This window comes from Trichomycterus rosablanca, chromosome 8 (assembly GCF_030014385.1).
Source record: "Trichomycterus rosablanca isolate fTriRos1 chromosome 8, fTriRos1.hap1, whole genome shotgun sequence".
Classification (NCBI taxonomy): domain Eukaryota; kingdom Metazoa; phylum Chordata; class Actinopteri; order Siluriformes; family Trichomycteridae; genus Trichomycterus; species Trichomycterus rosablanca.
Window position 1 is genome coordinate 28,698,188 of NC_085995.1, and position 18,204 is coordinate 28,716,391.

Sequence of the window (18,204 nt, forward strand, 5' to 3'; positions counted from 1 at the left end):
CAGTTAGCAATTTAGCTATGCTTTAGCATTTTGTGACGTGTGAAATCGTAAATTCAATTTGGTTTTTCAGGCTTCATTGCATTTATGCAATTTATGGTTTTCCGGATTAATGTACAGCACCAGCCATTTAGAGCTGTATACATCATAGGAGTGCTCCAAGGTTGGCATGGTTTTAGTAATAAATTATATTTGCACTAAAAGATCAGTACATTCAGGAATATAGTGCATATTTTAGGGTCCAGTCAAATACTGTTGTAACTGCTACTATGGACCTTAACTATCATTACACACTTCTGATTCACATCCACCACATAACACCACCACAGCGTGTCAAGAGCCTCGCTTTGAATAGCTTTTTATTAACTGCAGGTTGCAGATGCCTTTTTTACCTGTACAGATTACTATATGCTTATAAAGATCTTGCTCTGGAAGTTGTGGTTTAAATGGGATGTCAGGAACAGATTTGTGAACAACCAAACCAGCATGACAACACTACATGGTTTACCAATGCATGAAGTTAAATTTCTCTGTCAGGGTTTCATATGGGACTGGGAAACCGATGGTAAGTTACTTCAGTTCATAATTAAAATTAGCAAAGATCTTTTCCTGCAGTTTCTGAAGTTTCACCTCACTGTCACTCTTAATAGTTCCTCAAGGACTTTTTGGATGACTTTAGGAATAACCATTTCATCTTACAGCACCCTCTAAAATAGTTAAATTAATACACAAGAGTAGGCATCACATTTTAATATTCTGGTCTGCTTATAATCTGTCCTGTTGGAATATTCTACATAGACCCAAGTGATGCCCAAGAGGATCAAAATGAAAACAGTGTGTGGTAGTACCTGGTATCTTATCCACAGATGATATGTATATGGGGTATACGTGGGGTAGACAAGACCACTAATAACATCAGGTGCATATTGTTCACATGAGTCTGGGCTTATTCATATTTGTCACACTTAATAATTTTTAGATCAGCGCTCAGGTGGCTCAGTGGAATATTCCACTAGCACACCAGTGCTAGGATTCTGAACTCTCCGAGTTTGAATCTCAGCTCTGCTATCGGTTGGCTGGATGCCTGCAGCACATAAAATTGGTCTGCAGGGTGGGAAAAAAACGACTTAAAAAGAAGGTGGGGTCTTTAACGCTGTGTAAGGAGCCTGGCCTATGGGCGGTGGATCATTCTCAGCACTGCAGTGACACTGACATGGTGGTGGTGTGTTAGTGCGCAAGACTCGTGCAAGTTTACTGAATTCACCCTCTTTGACACACATTGGAGGGAGGGTGTGTCAGACAAATATACCCTCCTCGGACACGATTGGGATTCCTAGAAGTGGAAGACTAACTGTCTATGCTAAATTGGAAGAACAAGGGACAAAATGCATAAATAAATAAAAAACAATGAATGAATAAATAAATAAATACATAAGTACTTTTTAGATCAATTACCAAAACATGATATTACACAAAACACAACTTGATCTCTTATAATCGGGAGTCTTTTAAGTCGTTGTGGTTTTCTCACTACACAACTGATCAGCAATAGAGGGTCACACACTACACAATCTATCACCAGGAGGAACGAGTCTATCTGGTCACCCAAATTAAGTTTTGTCACGAAAACACATGAGAGAAGTGACAAGGGGTATAATGATACCATGTCCAAAAATGCACGCCAGAATAAAGCGAGCGATCAATTGTTTGAGCGCTGATATGTACAGTGGTGTTCAAAAAAATTGCAGTCCAACACCATTAACTTGATAAATCAAAGTTTTTAGTAGAAATGCTATTTCTACATAGCAAAAAATTTACTTGAACGTGTAGTAGAGTATTGAAAACAAAACAAACCCAACAATTAGGACATGCATGCCGTTCATTCTGAGTAATCGAAGCATTGATTGAAAGGGGGTTGTTCAAAATAATAGCAGTGAGGAGTTCAATTGGTGAAGTCATTCATTCTGCAGAAGAATGGGTGTCAATTTTGGCCCTTATTTAATGTAGGAGGGTGGCAAATGTTGCACAGGTTGGTCATAGCGCATTTCCTTCTGAAATACTGGGTAAAATGGGTTGTTCCAGACATCGTTCTGATGAACAGCGTACTTTGATTAAAAAGTTGATTTTAGAGGAAAAAACATACAGAGAAGTGCAGCAAATGATAGGCTGCTCAGCTAAAATGATCTCAAATGCCTTAAAGTGACCAAAACCTGAAAGATGCAGAAGGAAGCGTGGAACTACTGTTTGAATGGATCAAAGAATAGCCAGAATGGCAAAGGTTCAGCCAGTGATCACCTCCAAAAAGATCAAGGAACATCTGAAGTTCCCAGTGAGTACAGAAGATGATTAAGTGAAGCCAATTTACCAGCAAGAACTCCTTGCAAAGTCCCGTTGTTATGAAAAGGACGCGTCCTGAATGGGTTCAAATTTCCCAAAGAACACATTGACTGGTCCAAAGAGAAATGGCTCAACATTTTGTGGACTGGTGAAAGCAAAATTGTTCTTTTTGGGTCAAATGGCCATAGACAGTATGTCAGACGACCCCTGAGCACTGAATTCGAGCCAAAGTACACTGTGAAGACAGTAAAGCATGGTGGTACAAAACTATGATATGAGGATGTTTTTCATACCATGGTGTTACGTCTATTTATCACATACGAGGGATCATGGATCAGTTTAAATATATCAGAATACTTGAGGAGATCATGTTGCCCTATGTCGAAGAAGAAATGTCCTTAAAATGGGTGTTTTAACATGACAATGACCCAAAACATCTTGGTTACAGACAAACAAGATTGAGGTAATAGTGTGACCAGCCCAATCCCCTGACTTCAATCTCATAGAGAACTGGTGGGCTGATATCTGAAACGCGTTTTTTTGAGGCAAAACCCAAAATTGCAGAAGAACTGTGGAATGTAGTCTAATCATCCTGGACTGGAATACCTGTTCAGAGGAGCCAGAAGTTGGTCGACTCCATGCAACACAGATCTTGGAAACAATTGTTATGCCACTAAATATTAGTTCAGTAATTTAAAGTAAAGTGAAACCTCAAACATTTTCAGTTTATAGATACATTTTTTGAGTTTTTAAAGAAAAATGCTGCACTGCTATTCTTTTGAACAGCCTAATATTCATTTTTCTTAACTTTCTGTAAAGGATTAACAGAAACTGGCTAAATGTTGTTAATGTTTTGATTTAGAATTAAAAGTGTAGTATTTTCAGTGCATTTGCATTTATGGAAATAAAAGTTATTATAATGATTTTGTGCTTTATTCACTTTTTTAAAATCACTGCTATTTTTTTGAACACTACTGTAGCATAAAAGCAAGTAGGAGAAAAAAAATGAATCTGTGTGAAGTAGTGGATTTGGCAACATGGCCAGCAGGGATTGTCTGTTCTGCAGAGCGAGTTAGAGGTGAAATAAATATTTTTTGCAATGCATCGTTGGTATGATGGTCTGGTGTGGATGATACGTCACAAATACTGTGAAGCTTGTGTGTGTCGATGTATTCTGATATAAACTACATTAAGCCCCTGTTCCACATATTTACAACTCTTCCCCCAGGGTTTCTCTTCTGTATTTTGTGTTCACAACAATCACAACCTGATCGCACCTTTCGATCTGTCGCCAACAGGTCCAGATATTTAACATGCTAGATATTTTTCTTGAGTCTGCGAGCAATCAAGTCATTGAACAGTTCACACACAGCAATCAAGAGCCGATTTTCAAGCCACAAGCAAACGCTGATTTGCCTCTGAGCTGGCACATCTAGCGACACCCTGTCTGTGAGCGAAAATCTGGGCAAAAATCGTGTAGTGCGAACTAGGCATAAAGTGTACAGCTAAGCATTTTTGAATGCTTTAAAATTGTGATGTGTGTGCTTGGATACAACAATTTTACATACCATTTACTTGCAAAGTGTGTGTTTGGAACAGCGGCTCATAGCCGTCAGCATGGCAAGTGTAGTTCCCCATATGAGTGGTGGTCACTTTGGTGATATACAGACTCCCATCATCTCCAAAATCCTGTTGAGTAAACAGATTGGCTTAAATAATAGCATTAAACTTCAAGAATGATTTTAAAGCAGAAACAACATGCTAGCAAAGCACACTGTGACAACACTTCAATCCCAATCACGCAAATTAAATTCATTACATAAATTTAATAAAAGCCACAGGCAACTGCATAAATCTGCAAATAAAAGTGCAAGAGCTTTAGCAAGCAGACTCATTTTGTCATGCAGATACTGAGATTGGATGGATAGTAAGATGAGTAATGTGGTACTTTTTTTGAAGTTAAAAAAGACAGAATGAAGAAAATAAAAAACGGCAATCAAAATGGATTGCGACATTTTCTGTTATGTAATATTAAAGCTTTTTTTATTTAGTCTACAAAGTGACAAAGCTCAAAGGCAAGAGAATGCATAGCGCTTACAAAAAATGACAGGCTGTATAAAATCATCCTCTAAACAGAAATTATTTTTGGTGAATTGTTTTGTTCTGTGCAATCCATTTTTTCATCTGATGATAAATGAACAAAATAATAGATTCCAGTGAGGAGCAGATTCTCCGCAAAACAAAAAACAATAAGAACCAAATGCTACTGAGGGCAAAACAAAACAGTGATTAAAAAAGAATAGATCTGGGTTTGATCCATATTTAACATGTCTCTGGGCACTCTGCTTTCTTCCCACAATCCAAACACATGCAAAAGATGTATTGGTTAATTTTAATAACCCCTATGTGTAAGCCAGTGTTTGTGTGAGTGTATAATGCTTTGCAATGGACTGTGACCTGTTCGGTATGTATTTTTGTCTCGTGACTTATGTTTCCAATTGGTGCTGGACCCAACGTGACTTTGGGATTAGATCAAATGAACAAATCAATACACAAAATTCTCTGCTGCATATTAGGTTTAAATGTTAAGCTAAAAAGCCACAAAATTTTTGAAAAACATGTACTAACAATTATTTCAGTAACCGTATGGTATGCAGTGCAAGTTTGCATGAAAGGTTATTATAATTAAGTATTATAAGTTATTGTATATGTCATGTGGCACCTGGTAACCATCTTAAGTTGCATGTGTGTGACTCCTAAATGGTATTAACTACAGATTAGTTGAAACTAATCATTTTAGGTCCCCAGAGCCATTAGGTCTACAACTCCACCAGGCAGGGACAGCTGGCTCTAGCTGAAGACTGAGAGTCCTATACAAAGCCATGTCTGTACGTACACATGTATGCACATGCATGTGTGAGTATGTATGTGCTTATATGTGTCTGTATTAATCTGTATATGTATGTATATATATATGTAGCTCCACTTACCCGCACTTAGCAGCACTTTGTAGTTATACAATTACTGACTGTAGTCCATCTGTTTCTCTGCATACTTTTTTTAGCCTGTTTTTACCCTGTTCTTCACTGGTCAGGACCCCAACAGAACAGGTATAATTTAGGTGGTGGATCATTCTCAGCACTGCAGTGACAATGACATGGTGTGTTAGTGTGTGTTGTGTGGGTATGAGTGGATCAGACACAGCAGCACTGCTGGAGTTTTTGAAGACCGTGTCCATTCACTGTCCCCTCTATTAGACACTCCTACCTAGTTGGTCCTCCTTGTAGATGTAAAGTCAGAGACGATCGCTCATCTATGGCTGCTGTTTGAGTTGGTCATCTTCTAGACCTTCATCAGTGGTCACAGGACGCTGCCCACGAAGCGCTGTTGGCTGTATATATTTTTGGTTGGTGGACTATTCTCAGTCCAGCAGTGACAGTGAGGTGAAAACTCCATCAGCGCTGCTGTGTCTGATCCACTCATACCAGCACAACACACATGTCAGTGTCACTGCAGTGCTGAGAATGATCCATTGCCTAAATAATACCTACTCTGTAGTGGTGCTGGGAGAGTCCTGACCATTAAAGAACAGGGTGAAAGCAGGCTAAAAAAAAGCATGTAGAGAAACAAATAGACTACAGTCAGTAATTGTAGAACTACAAAGTGCTTCTATATGGTAAGTGAAGCCGATAAAATGGACAATGTGTGTAGAAACAAGGTGGTGGGTATAATGTTATGGCTGATCAGTGTATATGGCTATATTTGCCCAACTCATTGTGCAATATTTGTCACATGCCACTTTAATATTTAATAATTTAATTACTAATAAGTACTAAAACTATACCTCCTGCATAGTCATTACAGTTATTAATTATTCATTATATGTAAAGTACAAGAACTACACAGTTCTATTTTTCTGTTTGGTTCAAGGAATGCCACTGCCTAGACAACTGTAATATTTTTTTCTCTTTTATAATACACCCAGGGCTGTTAATTAGCTAATGAGTTAAATCAGCTTCCAAGGGCACAGAAAAATCACTAAAATGTGCCTAGCAGGGACTCTACATAACCAGACCTGAATCACATTGATTTATAGAACCAAAATGTATACAGGCACATTAAGAATCATTTCACAATTGCACTGCAGCATCCTAAATCATAATAGCATTATGAGGCATCTAGATTTCCACCCCCTATGCATGCAATTCATCAGAATCCGAGAGTAAAAAAAAAAATCTGCAAAAGTGAATTCGCTGAAATGCTACCAGAAACCCTAAAGCTGATTAATTCACATGTGCAATTGCCCTATAATAACCATCACCAAGAGTGCAGTTCCACGAGGTTAATACATTATTTTTCTCAGAACAATTTTCCATTCACTTTTCCTTCTAATTGGATCTGAATTTCATTAGGCCACGTCACCCCAAGGAAATACAGAGGGAACTAATAGAATAATGTGAGAACAAATCTCCTGAAGCTTTCCTTTAATGTTCATTTTCTTGCTAGTTTGGTTAATTGGTTAATATGAATTTAGTTGTACTTGTTACTGCCTTTTTTTACAGTGAGGGAAAAAGTATGACTTATTCTTTATGCTATTTTATATACTTGCAGTGCATATAACCACTTCAAAATCACAAATACAATTAATTCCTACTTTGTTCTTAGTATAAACAATAAAATATAAATATGGATGTACAGTATATACCTAAACAAAGGACTGTCTAAAAATGATTAAAAAATATTGATGACTTATGGATATTTCTTGATGAATTAATGAAATGCTAAATAAGCTTTGGATGGTGGGAAAATACAAGCAGAGCTGGAGAAAACCAGTTAAAACCTACCTGTGAGGGGATCTGCAGGAAGAAAACCAGTACAAACAGAAAATTAGATTCAACCAAGTCAAGGATTACAGAAAGTACACAGATCTGCCCAATTTTGGTTATTAGATTATTATTCTTAATAAACACAAAGCTGAGATCTACATAGTCTGAGACACTTGTGCCTTTTTTATTATGTATACATATGTATTATGTATATTTTATATGTGGTTTATGATTTAGTTACAAGTGACAAGGATAATGACACTTTAGCTGTTGAAGCATCAGTGAGTCAGATATATTAGACATAATTAAAATAACTTATTTGTAACAAAAATAATTTCCTTTTAGATGCTTTTGAAAAGGATTTGTTTGATTGATTTTGTCAGGCATTTAGCTACTGGAAAAAATTAATGTCCTGTGTCTTAATATGTAGGTTAAGGTCCAAAAACAACATTCCCAAAACCCAAGGTGCAGAAGGTGACAAGGAATAATGTACATTTGAATCTGCCACTGAAATCCTTACTCACATAAGCATTTCATTTGCTTATCACTCAAATTACACGTCACCTTGCTTAAAGAGTTAAAAAGCTGCTGTAAAATGGAAGCACTGGCAAAAACATGAGCACAATGATAGGGTGGGTATGTTATTTAATGCAGGGTAACAAAAAACTACTACATACAAAAAACATATAACATATAAAAGTTGTATTATTATTATTTATAACTGCTTATTTTTATGTTTTTAAAATATAAAAAAAGTATATATTGTATGGTAAACTAAAAATTTCAACCTGCACCCACGGTCAAAAAGTAACTCAAAGAAGCTTTAAAATACAGGGGTACCTTGAAACTCAACATCAGTTGGTTCTGGGAGTGGCACTGAGTTTAAAAGGCGTTGAGTTTCAAGGTATTTTTTCCCATAAGGATGTATGAAAACCTGTTAATGCGTTCCATGGTCCCGTAGAACTGCATATTTTGTAGGCTAATGTAAAATGATGGGGTTGTTTTTGACACTTAGACACTGAAAATAACAAAAATATAATATAAAAACACTGAAATACAGTTAAAAACAGTTAAACATTTTTTACAAAAAATACAATAATACAAATTCTTGTTTTGTTTTCTTATGCGTTTTAATTAGTGGAGAGAACTTATGAGCAGTAATAATTAAGAGAGTTGTAGTGTTCCTGTGTTGTTCTTTTAATACATTAAGTCACATCAAGCTTTTTTTATGATAAGCGTTTTAGACTTTCTCGGAAAAGCTGATTCTCACAATTTCTCAGAACCCCGAGCTATAACACAAGTTTAAAAGTGAAACAGTGAGGAAAATCCAGCTAAACACAGACACATGTGGAGCTTTCAGAGTGGATTTGACGGTTATTCCACATGAATGCAGATTTGTCTCATATGCGTACTTTGATGACGTTTTACCACATCACTTTTTCTGTCACGCCCCCCTGTGGAAGATGAAAATCTGTCATGCTGATCTAGACTCTCTGTCAGAATGAATACTTTAAACCTGAAAACACAGTTTGTTTATTGTCCACTGTAAAAAAGATTCAGACGTTAAAACATTGGTTCTGCACTTAATTTCTCCGCAAGTCAGACGCGCCCCCCCCCCCCCCCCCGTCATGCCTCTGCGCCCCCCAGGGGCCCCACACTTTGGGAAATGCTGACTTAAACCAAGCGTTGAACAAAGCAGCCATCGCACACACGTTGAGTTTAAGGGAAACTTCGAGTTTAAGGCTACAAATTTTCAAAGATTTTGAGTTTAGCGGACGTTGAGTTACAAGGTACCACTGTATAGACCTGGTTTACACTTAGTTTTGGGAGGTGAAAGTAGGGTGTCCATATGCCCAGTTTTAGAGTTCGTTTTTTCATTTGCCTGTCCACAGTCCGGCACAAAGCCTAAACGGACATGTATTAGTCTTTCTTTGGAAGGTAACCAGAGGATTGTAACAATCATAAATAATGTGCCTATCATTGCCTTACAAACATGTCAAAGAAATGACTTGTATTTCATTGGTTTAAAGCCACCACTATCTGTGAGGTCACCTACCCCTTTACTCTGGAACATCCAGCCCTTAAATGCTAATTAATTACTAAGTTTTAATAACTGTTCATGCTGTCAATATGGCAAAACGAAAAACAATGTACAGCTCTGAGTGGTCGGCTTACTACCCTTTCATTTTGGAAAAATAGGAAAGATGAAGTATCACAAGTACACTCTAAATGTGATGAGTGGAACATTTATTAATATGGAAATTTTCTAGTTCATTTTATAGTTCATTTGGTTGGATCACAATTATAATAAATTAAGGTTTTAATTGTTTGTGCCCTCCATTTTGGGAGGTCTGATGTCCTCATTTTTGGGGTTATGGAGGTGACCACCCTAGCTTACAGAAATTGTTTGTAAAACCATCTGGCACTAATTGGCCAAAACAAAACTAGGGGACTGTTCGAAAACTTAGTGAGCTGCCTTGCTGTCTACTGCCTACTTAGGCAGCTGCCTAAGTATAGAGGATTCTAATAAGTAATCGATTTATAAGTCGGGTTATTCGGACGTGCTGCTTAGACAGCGATTACAGCGACTACACCAGTTTTCGCTTACTAAGCTAACACAGTTAGCCTCATGCTATTCAAACCAATGGGATGAAGTGGCACAATGAGCTAGCATGTCAACTAATCTCCCCCATGTACCGAAAACGGTTAAACTGTCACTGACAAGTCCGAATTTACAAATAAATGACACTTGTGCACCTTTATACAAATAAAAAATCAATGAGAATTTATTTACATTTGAAAAGAACACGTTCGTTGCTCCGCATTCGTCCGCCATATTTGTATTTTTTTGTGAGAAAAATTGTGCCGCACTGAATGCTGGGATTGCCTTCACCGCTACAGAAGCATCAGATGTTTCCTCGTTATTCAGTCAAAATACCGTTCAGATTTAAGGTACCTTACTAGGCAGCATTTTAAGGCATCTAAGAATTCGAACAGCCTTCTGTTTGAGAGTGCGTATAGGATGACGTAAAATGCGTCTATGTAGAGAGCTCACTAGGTTTTCAAACACACCCTATATGGTTTATAAGCTGCACGTTGAATATTGTTTTGAGAAAACTGTGTCTTTAATTTCATAATTTACTACATCAGTCCCTGTTTCCTATTTCTGTATATTTTACATGTTGTATTTGAAGTTAAGCTGTTGAATGTTGTGTAAAGTTGTCAAGCTGAAGTTTAAAAGAAGAGTTTAAAAGAATGAAGTCTCTTCTCTGGCAGGACCAGCTGCACCAGTGATGAAATACATGGCAAGATTTTATTTTCACATTTCACGCTGTGGTGGATGATCTGGAAATCCACTCATTCTTCTGAAGCTTCTGAAGTTGCTGTATGCTGGTGAACACATTTATACCTATTATTATTATTGAGCCCTTGTAAATCCAGAACTATTTAGTGAAGGACTAATAATTTTTTGGTATCTGTTGCCTATTACGTCAGAGTAACAATCAGAAAATAAGCAATATGAACCTGTATAGCATTCTTTTTTGATATTATATAAAATCTAAAAATATTGTTAAACTTGGTACGCTTGCTACTAATTACTTGTAAGGTCGATATTGGTTTTGATTACAGGTCTTTGAAATATCTTTTTTTCCCATTTTTTTTTATTTTGGTCAGTACAAATAAAAAAAGCCCTACCTTTGATCTCATGCAACACATTTACTCTGTTTCATTTGGCAGGCAGCATTCTACCTGAGGTGCCTTATTTTAGACAGATTTGAAGATAGCATTGCATATATACTGTATGATTAAGGCATAGTCAATCGAATTGGAGTTTCACTGCATTTGTTTAAAACACCACAGCCAAGTAAATATCTAACTGTTTAACAGATAATAATAATAATAATAATAATTATAATTATAATTATAATTATAATAACAATAACTAGACATGTATTGCTGAAGGAACTACAACAGTGCTTAATATTATGGAAAAATATATTTATGACATTTGCTAGGGTGTTTCAGGTTGTTGCGTTCTAGTTGGTTGCTAATGTGTTTCATGTGGTTGCTATCATGTTGCTTTCATGTGGTCCATCTGTTTCTCTGCACGCTTTGTTAGCCCCCTTTCATGCTGTTCATCAACGGTCAGGACTCTCCCAGAACCACTACAGAATAGGTATTATTTGGGTGTGGGATCATTCTCAGCACTGCAGTGACACTGACATGGTGGTGGTGTTGAGAGATTTACCCCTCACCTACTCCCTTTTCCCGTCTCCTACATACCCCTAAATCCTGCCTCCTCACACCTTTTTGTATATTAAAATGAACCCTCCTGTTTGATCCTTTCAAGACCTGGTCTCCAGACTCCTGTATGCCAAATTTCTATCAGTGTGTTAGTGTGTGTTGTGCTGGTATGAGTGGATAAGACACAGCAGCACTGATGAAGTTTTAAACACCTCACTGTCACTGCTGGACTGAGAATAGTCCACCAACCAAAAATTTCCAGCCAACAGCGCCCCGTAGGCAGCGTCCTGTGACCACTGATGAAGGTCTAGAAGATGACCAACTCAAAGAGCAGCAATAGATGAGCGATCGTCTCTGACTTTACATCTACAAGGTGGACCAAATAGGTAGGAGTGTCTAACAGAGTGGACACGGTATTTAAAAATTCCAGCAGCGCTGCTGTGTCTGATCCACTCATAACAGCACAACACACACTAACACACCACCACCATGTCAGTAATTGTACAGTAGAACTACAAAGTGCTCCTATATGGTAAGTGCAGCTGATACAATGGACAGTGAGTGTAGAAACAAGGTTTTATTGTTATGGCTGATCGGTTTATATACACAACTTTTTTAGTTAAATGCAACAACAATAAAATTATTTTATTATATATTTATTTTTACATTTAAAAAAATTTGAAAAGGTCAAAAACATGAACAGTAAAACTATTAGGCTGTAAAATACAAGTTCTAAAATTACCTAAATGATAAAATATGTAAGTAAGACTAATAGTTCACTACTGTATATTATTATGTGTTTTGTGCATAGCACAGCATAAAATCATTAAGATGATTCTCGATTCTTGATATCATTGCTTTCATTTCATTTTATTGTTGTTTTTTTTAATTTTTTTTTATTTGGTCAAAGTATGTATGTATCTATGTACATTCCATATTTTAAAAATTAAATAAAAAATCGTGGTCAAATCCCAGGTGATTAATATTTATGCATTAAGGTGGTTGTGAAATAAATAATGTCCAATAAATCAACTGGCATACATGTGTAGCAGTCATTATGGTTTAAATAATAAAACATTTACATCACATTCTTTAATATTTAAGTATAACCAATGTATATTATCTGTGTGGCTATTTACATAGATTTGTAGCTATTTATAAAACTGCAATGAATGATTTAAATCTTTGTCTCACTTCAAGTTTTAGGTCTCATGAAAATCGGGTTTGCAAGAATGTGTGATAAATAAACCCACACCTCAGACAACTGCCTTCAGGGCTGCTATAAAACTTACTTAGAAAAAAAAATCTTACACCTCAGATACTTATGGGACTCAAGAGCCCGGTCAGGTCTGAGATTGCAGTTCTGCACTCAGTGACATTTAACAACCTTTACATCCAAGTCTGCGGATTATGCAGATTATTTACAGCCGAGCATAGACAGAAAACACACCCACACCCAGGCACAAAAACAAATACTCACCGCTTATCATTATCGTACATATTGGTATGTACAAACCCCACTGTCAGATGAGTTGGGACATTGTGGGACTTTTAATATACAATAAGAATTAGGCTTACACAGTAAGTAAGAAAGATATCCAATGTCTTTACTAATTATCTTTACTAATTAACTTTATAAATAAACAAACAAATAAATAAATAAATAAAAAGCCGGGTGTGGGGAAATAAGTGTGAAGAAATAAAAGATACTGTGTTAAAGAGAGATCCACCAAAGCCTCAGTATGTACTACGATAGGTTGTGCCTCACCACTGTGTTTCAAACTTTATAAGAGAACTGCCAATCAGTTAAATAACTAAATAAACAATGTCTTTCACCATCTACAACCCCAAATCTAAAAAGTTGGGACAGTATGGACAATACAAGTAAAATAAAAATGCAGTGTTCATTACGTTTACTTTGACTTTTATTTGTTTACAGACTCGAGATGTTTCATGTTTTGTCTGCTCAACTTCATTTCATTTGTTAATATACCTCCATTCCTGCATTTCAGGCCTGCAACACATTCCAAAAAAAGCGATTTCGTGTTTTAGGTTTTATTTTGTCCCATTCTTCCTGCAAACACGTCTCACAGATTCTCTATTGAGGACAGGTCAGGACTGCAGGCAGGCCAGTCCAGTACCTGTACCCTCTTCTTCTGCAGCCATGCCTTTGTAATGTGTGCAGCATGTGGTTTTGCATTGTCTTGTTGAAAAATGCATGGACGTCCCTGGATTACTGATTCCTTGAATGGTTTAATGATATTATGCACTGTAGAGGGAGGAATATGCAAATCCCTTCCAATCTTTCTTTGAGGTACATTGTTTTTAAACATTTCGAAAATTTCCTCACACATTTGTTGACAAACTGGAGATCCTCTGATTATCTTTGCTTATCAAAGACTCAGCCTCTCCTGGATGCTGCTTTTGTACCAAACCATGATTACAATCACCTGTTCACATCATCTGTTTGGAATCACATCATTATTTAGTTTTTATCACCTCAATACCAGCCTTAAATTGCCCCCGTCCCAACTTTTGTGAAATGTGTTGCAGGCCTGAAATGCAGGAATGGAGGAATATTAACAAATGAAATTAAGTTGAGCAGACAAAACATGACATATCTTGGGTTCAAACTGTCTGCTATCAAATAAAAGTCAAAGCAAATGTAAGGAACACTGCATTTTTTATTTATTTGCATTTTCCATACTCTCCCAACTTTTTCTGATTTGGGGTTGTAAATAAATAAACTTTCTTTCACCATCTACCTTAGGGGAATCTGGAGACATCACAGTCTGTGTAGGGCAAATTAAGAAGCCACTGCTGAATGTGTGTGACCTTCAAGCCCTCAATCAACAATAAAACCATCATGCTGCTTTTGATACATGTAGCCAGGATTTCAGGGATTTAAGAGAATTAACAAATCACAGATTCTTCTTCTTATTGTATTTTACAAAACATCCCAACTTTTCTGGAAATGGGGTTTGTGTGTGTGTGTGTGTTTGTGTGTGGGTGGGTGTGTGCATGCTAAATAAAGCTTACGTCAGATGTTATAATTCAGTTTAAAATGTCCCGCTGTCATTGTCACTTTTTATTAAACAATAAAAAATATATGTTTCAGTACATTAAAAAGCACATTAGGTTAGTATTATAAAACTAACGACTTGGATTTGATTGGTCTATGTTTATTGCATTCATTTGCAGTCACTGTTCCATCACCTAGTGTCCTGTAGCTGTTTTAATCATATTACCTTTCTAATTTACCTTGTCAAAAAGAAAGCTGAAAGGGCTACAGGACCCCTAGGCCTTTTTCTCTGATAAAACAAACACAGAGACCAAACCGTAACTCGTACAACAGGTAGTAGTCCCTCCTGCTACAGTTACAACTATGGAAAAATATGACAGAAAACTTTAATTAGCTTACATACAGTATATGTATTCAACCATATATGCTTACATACACTGATTATGACCACCTTCCTAATATTGTGTTGGTCCCGCTTTTGCTGCCAAAACAGCCCTAACCCGTTGAGGCATGGACTCCACTAGACCCCTGAGAGTGTGCTGTGGTATCTGGCACCAAGATGTCAGCAGCAGATCCTTTAACTCCTGTAAGTTGTGAGGTGGGGCCTCCATGGATTGAACTTTTTTGTCCAGCACATCCCACAGATGCTCGATTGGATTGAGATCTGGGGAATTTGGAGGCCGAGTCATCACCTCAAACTCGTTGTTGTGCTCCTCAAACCATTCCTGAACCATTGTTGCTTTGTGGCAGGGCGCATTATCCTGCTGAAAGAGGCCACAGCCATCAGGGAATACCGTTTCCATGAAAGGGTGTACATGGTCTGCAACAATGCTTAGGTAGGTGGTACGTGTCAAAGTAACATCCACATGGATGGCAGGACCCAAGGTTTCCCAGCAGAACATTGCCCAAAGCATCACACTGCCTCCGCCAGCTTGCCTTCTTCCCATAGTGCATTCTGGTGCCATGTGTTCCCTAGGTAGGAAACGCACACGCACCCGGTCATCCAAGTGATGTAAAAGAAAACGTGATTCATCAGACCAGGCCACCTTCTTCCATTGCTCCGTGGTCCAGTTCCGATGCTCACATGCCCATTGTTGGCACTTTCGGGGGTGGACAGGGGTTAGCATGGCCACCCTGACTGGTCAGCAGCTATGCACTGTGTATTCTGACACCTTTCTATCAGAACCAGCATTAACTTCTTCAGCAATTTGAGCTACAGTAGCTCCTCTGTTGGATGGGACCACACGGGCCGGCCTTCGCTCCTCACATGCATCAAAGAGCCTTGGCCGCCCATGACCCTGTTGCCGGTTTACCACTGTTCCTTCCTTGGACCACTTTTGATAGATACTGACCACTGCAGACCGGGAACACCCCACAAGAGCTGCAGTTTTGGAGATGCTCTGACCTAGACATCACAATTTGGCCCTTGTCAAACTCACTTAAATCCTTACGCTCGCTTATTTTTCCTGCTTCTAACACATCAACTTTGAGGATAAAATGTTCACTTGCTGCCTAATATATTCCACCCACTAACAGGTGCCGTGATGAAGAGATAATCAGTGTTATTCACTTCACCTGTCAGTGGTCATAATGTTATGCCTAGTCGGTGTATATGTAGCCATAAATTGGTAAAAAAAAAAATTTAATATATAGGTGAGCCAGGTATACATATCAGCCTCTCACCTAAAACAATTTGAGAATAAAAAGTGCTTTTTATTTTAGCTCCTGATTTATTTCTAATAATTAAACAGGTTTCCCTCTTTCATTACCTTCTTCACAGTATATCCTCCTTTATAGTGATTATTTGGCAGGCTACCTCAGCTTGAGACTAAGCTCCCACAGCTTCTGTAAGCACTTCTGTAAGATTGCAGCCAGCTCATAAAGCCAGCTAAAACAATTAAATGCTATTTACACCCAGTTACATGCCAATTACTATGGTTGTATTTGGATAGAACTTGTCTACATATAAAATGCACCTGCACGCTGATACATAAGAAGGTATGGAAGCATTTAAGCCAGATGTTTTGCAGCTAAAAAATACACCGATCAGCCATAACATTAAAACCACCTCCTTATTTCTACGCCCACTGTCCATTTTATCAGCTCCACTTACCATATAGAAGCACTTTGTAGTTCTACAATTACTGACTGTAGTCCATATGTTTCTCTACATACTGTTTTAGCCTGCTTTCACCCTGTTCTTTAATGGTCAGGACCACCACAGAGCAAGTATTATTTAGGTGGTGAATCTTTCTCAGCACTGCAGTGGCACTGACATGGTGGTGGTGTGTTAGTGTGTGTTGTGCTGGTATGAGTGGATCAGACACAGCAGCACTGCTGGAGTTTTTAAATACTCACTGTCCACTCTATTAGACACTCCTACCTAGTTGGTCCACCTTGTAGATGTAAAGTCAGAGACGATCGCTCATCTATTGCTGCTGATTGAGTTGGTCATCTTCTAGACCTTCATTAGTGGTCACAGGACGCTGTTGGCTGGATGTTTTTGGTTGGTGGACTACTCTTAGTCCAGCAGTATCAGTGAGGTGTTTAAAAACTCCAGCAGCACTGCTGTGTCTTATCCATTCATACCAGCACACACAACACACACTAACACACCACCACCATGTCAGTGTCACTGCAATGCTGAGAATGATCCTCCTACTCTGTAGTGGTCCTGGGAGAGCCCTGACCATTGAAAAAACAGCATGAAAGGGGGCTAACAAAGCATGAAGAGAAACAGATGGACAACAGTTAGTAATTGTAGAACTACAAAGTGCTTATATATATATATATATATATATATATATATATACACATATATATACCAGCCACCTTTTGATTACTAGTCCAGTACTTTAACCTCTAGGCTACAACTGCCTTTAGTACTGAAGTGAATCAATATTTGCACAGCTGGAATGTTGGACGATGTTCTTCGTAGTCAGTCACGTAGTACTGAATTTACCACATTAATTAACACTAATACTACACTAAATAAAATAAAGGCAGCATAACCTTCTGTAAAATAATTCTTAACAGCCTGGTAGCTAACCACTTATGCAAAAAGTTGTATTGGTGAGCATAGTACATATTAATTATTAATAATTATAATGAATAATTGGGTACTACTGGGTAATGCTTTTAGCAACACATCCATTTAACATGGAAAATAATTACATTTATGTGTGAATGTGCATTTTTTTAATGTTAAGCCTATATAATCATGTTTCAAATATTCATAATGTTCTTGGGCAAAGAAGACAACACTGCATTTAGTATTAAATATTTTATATATTGTCAACACCTTCATCTGACAGTGTTGACAGTTACTGAGATAAAAAGTGAAGTATTTACAAATATTTTCCTAATGACTAATTGAGATTAGACAAGCGTTGACATAAAACTCTCTAGAGAGGAGCAAGAGAGGCCGTCCAAAGAACACCTGGCAACAGAATCTTCAGGCAGACATCAAGAGACTAGAATGTTTCTGGCATCAAACAAAAACTAATGAACGAGAACTCTGGCGGCCCCCTGTGATAGGCCTGTTGCACAGAAGGAGTGTCGGGCATAACTAACTAGCATATGTGATGGTTATCCTTTACAAATAAAGAGTTTTTGACAGAATTAAGCATTCCTGTCAGCTTATACGTCAACTCTGCCAGACATTAAATTTGACGAGTTGCTGAAATGTAGGAGGAAACCGGAACAAACTCCACACAGAAAAGACCCAGACCGCCCACCTGGGGATCAAACCCAGGACCTTCTTGCTGTGAGGCGACA

General features: G+C 37.7%; 1 protein-coding gene across 1 annotated transcript in view; it reads right to left on the reverse strand.

Annotated features, from left to right (window-relative positions):
• fstl5 (follistatin-like 5) overlaps positions 1-18,204 on the reverse strand; it is a 267,906-nt gene that overhangs the window by 64,318 nt on the left and 185,384 nt on the right. The window contains exon 8 of the mRNA XM_063000647.1: positions 3,903-4,023. Within this exon, the coding sequence (XP_062856717.1) occupies positions 3,903-4,023 (121 nt within the window). The remainder of the gene's footprint in view (positions 1-3,902; positions 4,024-18,204) is intronic.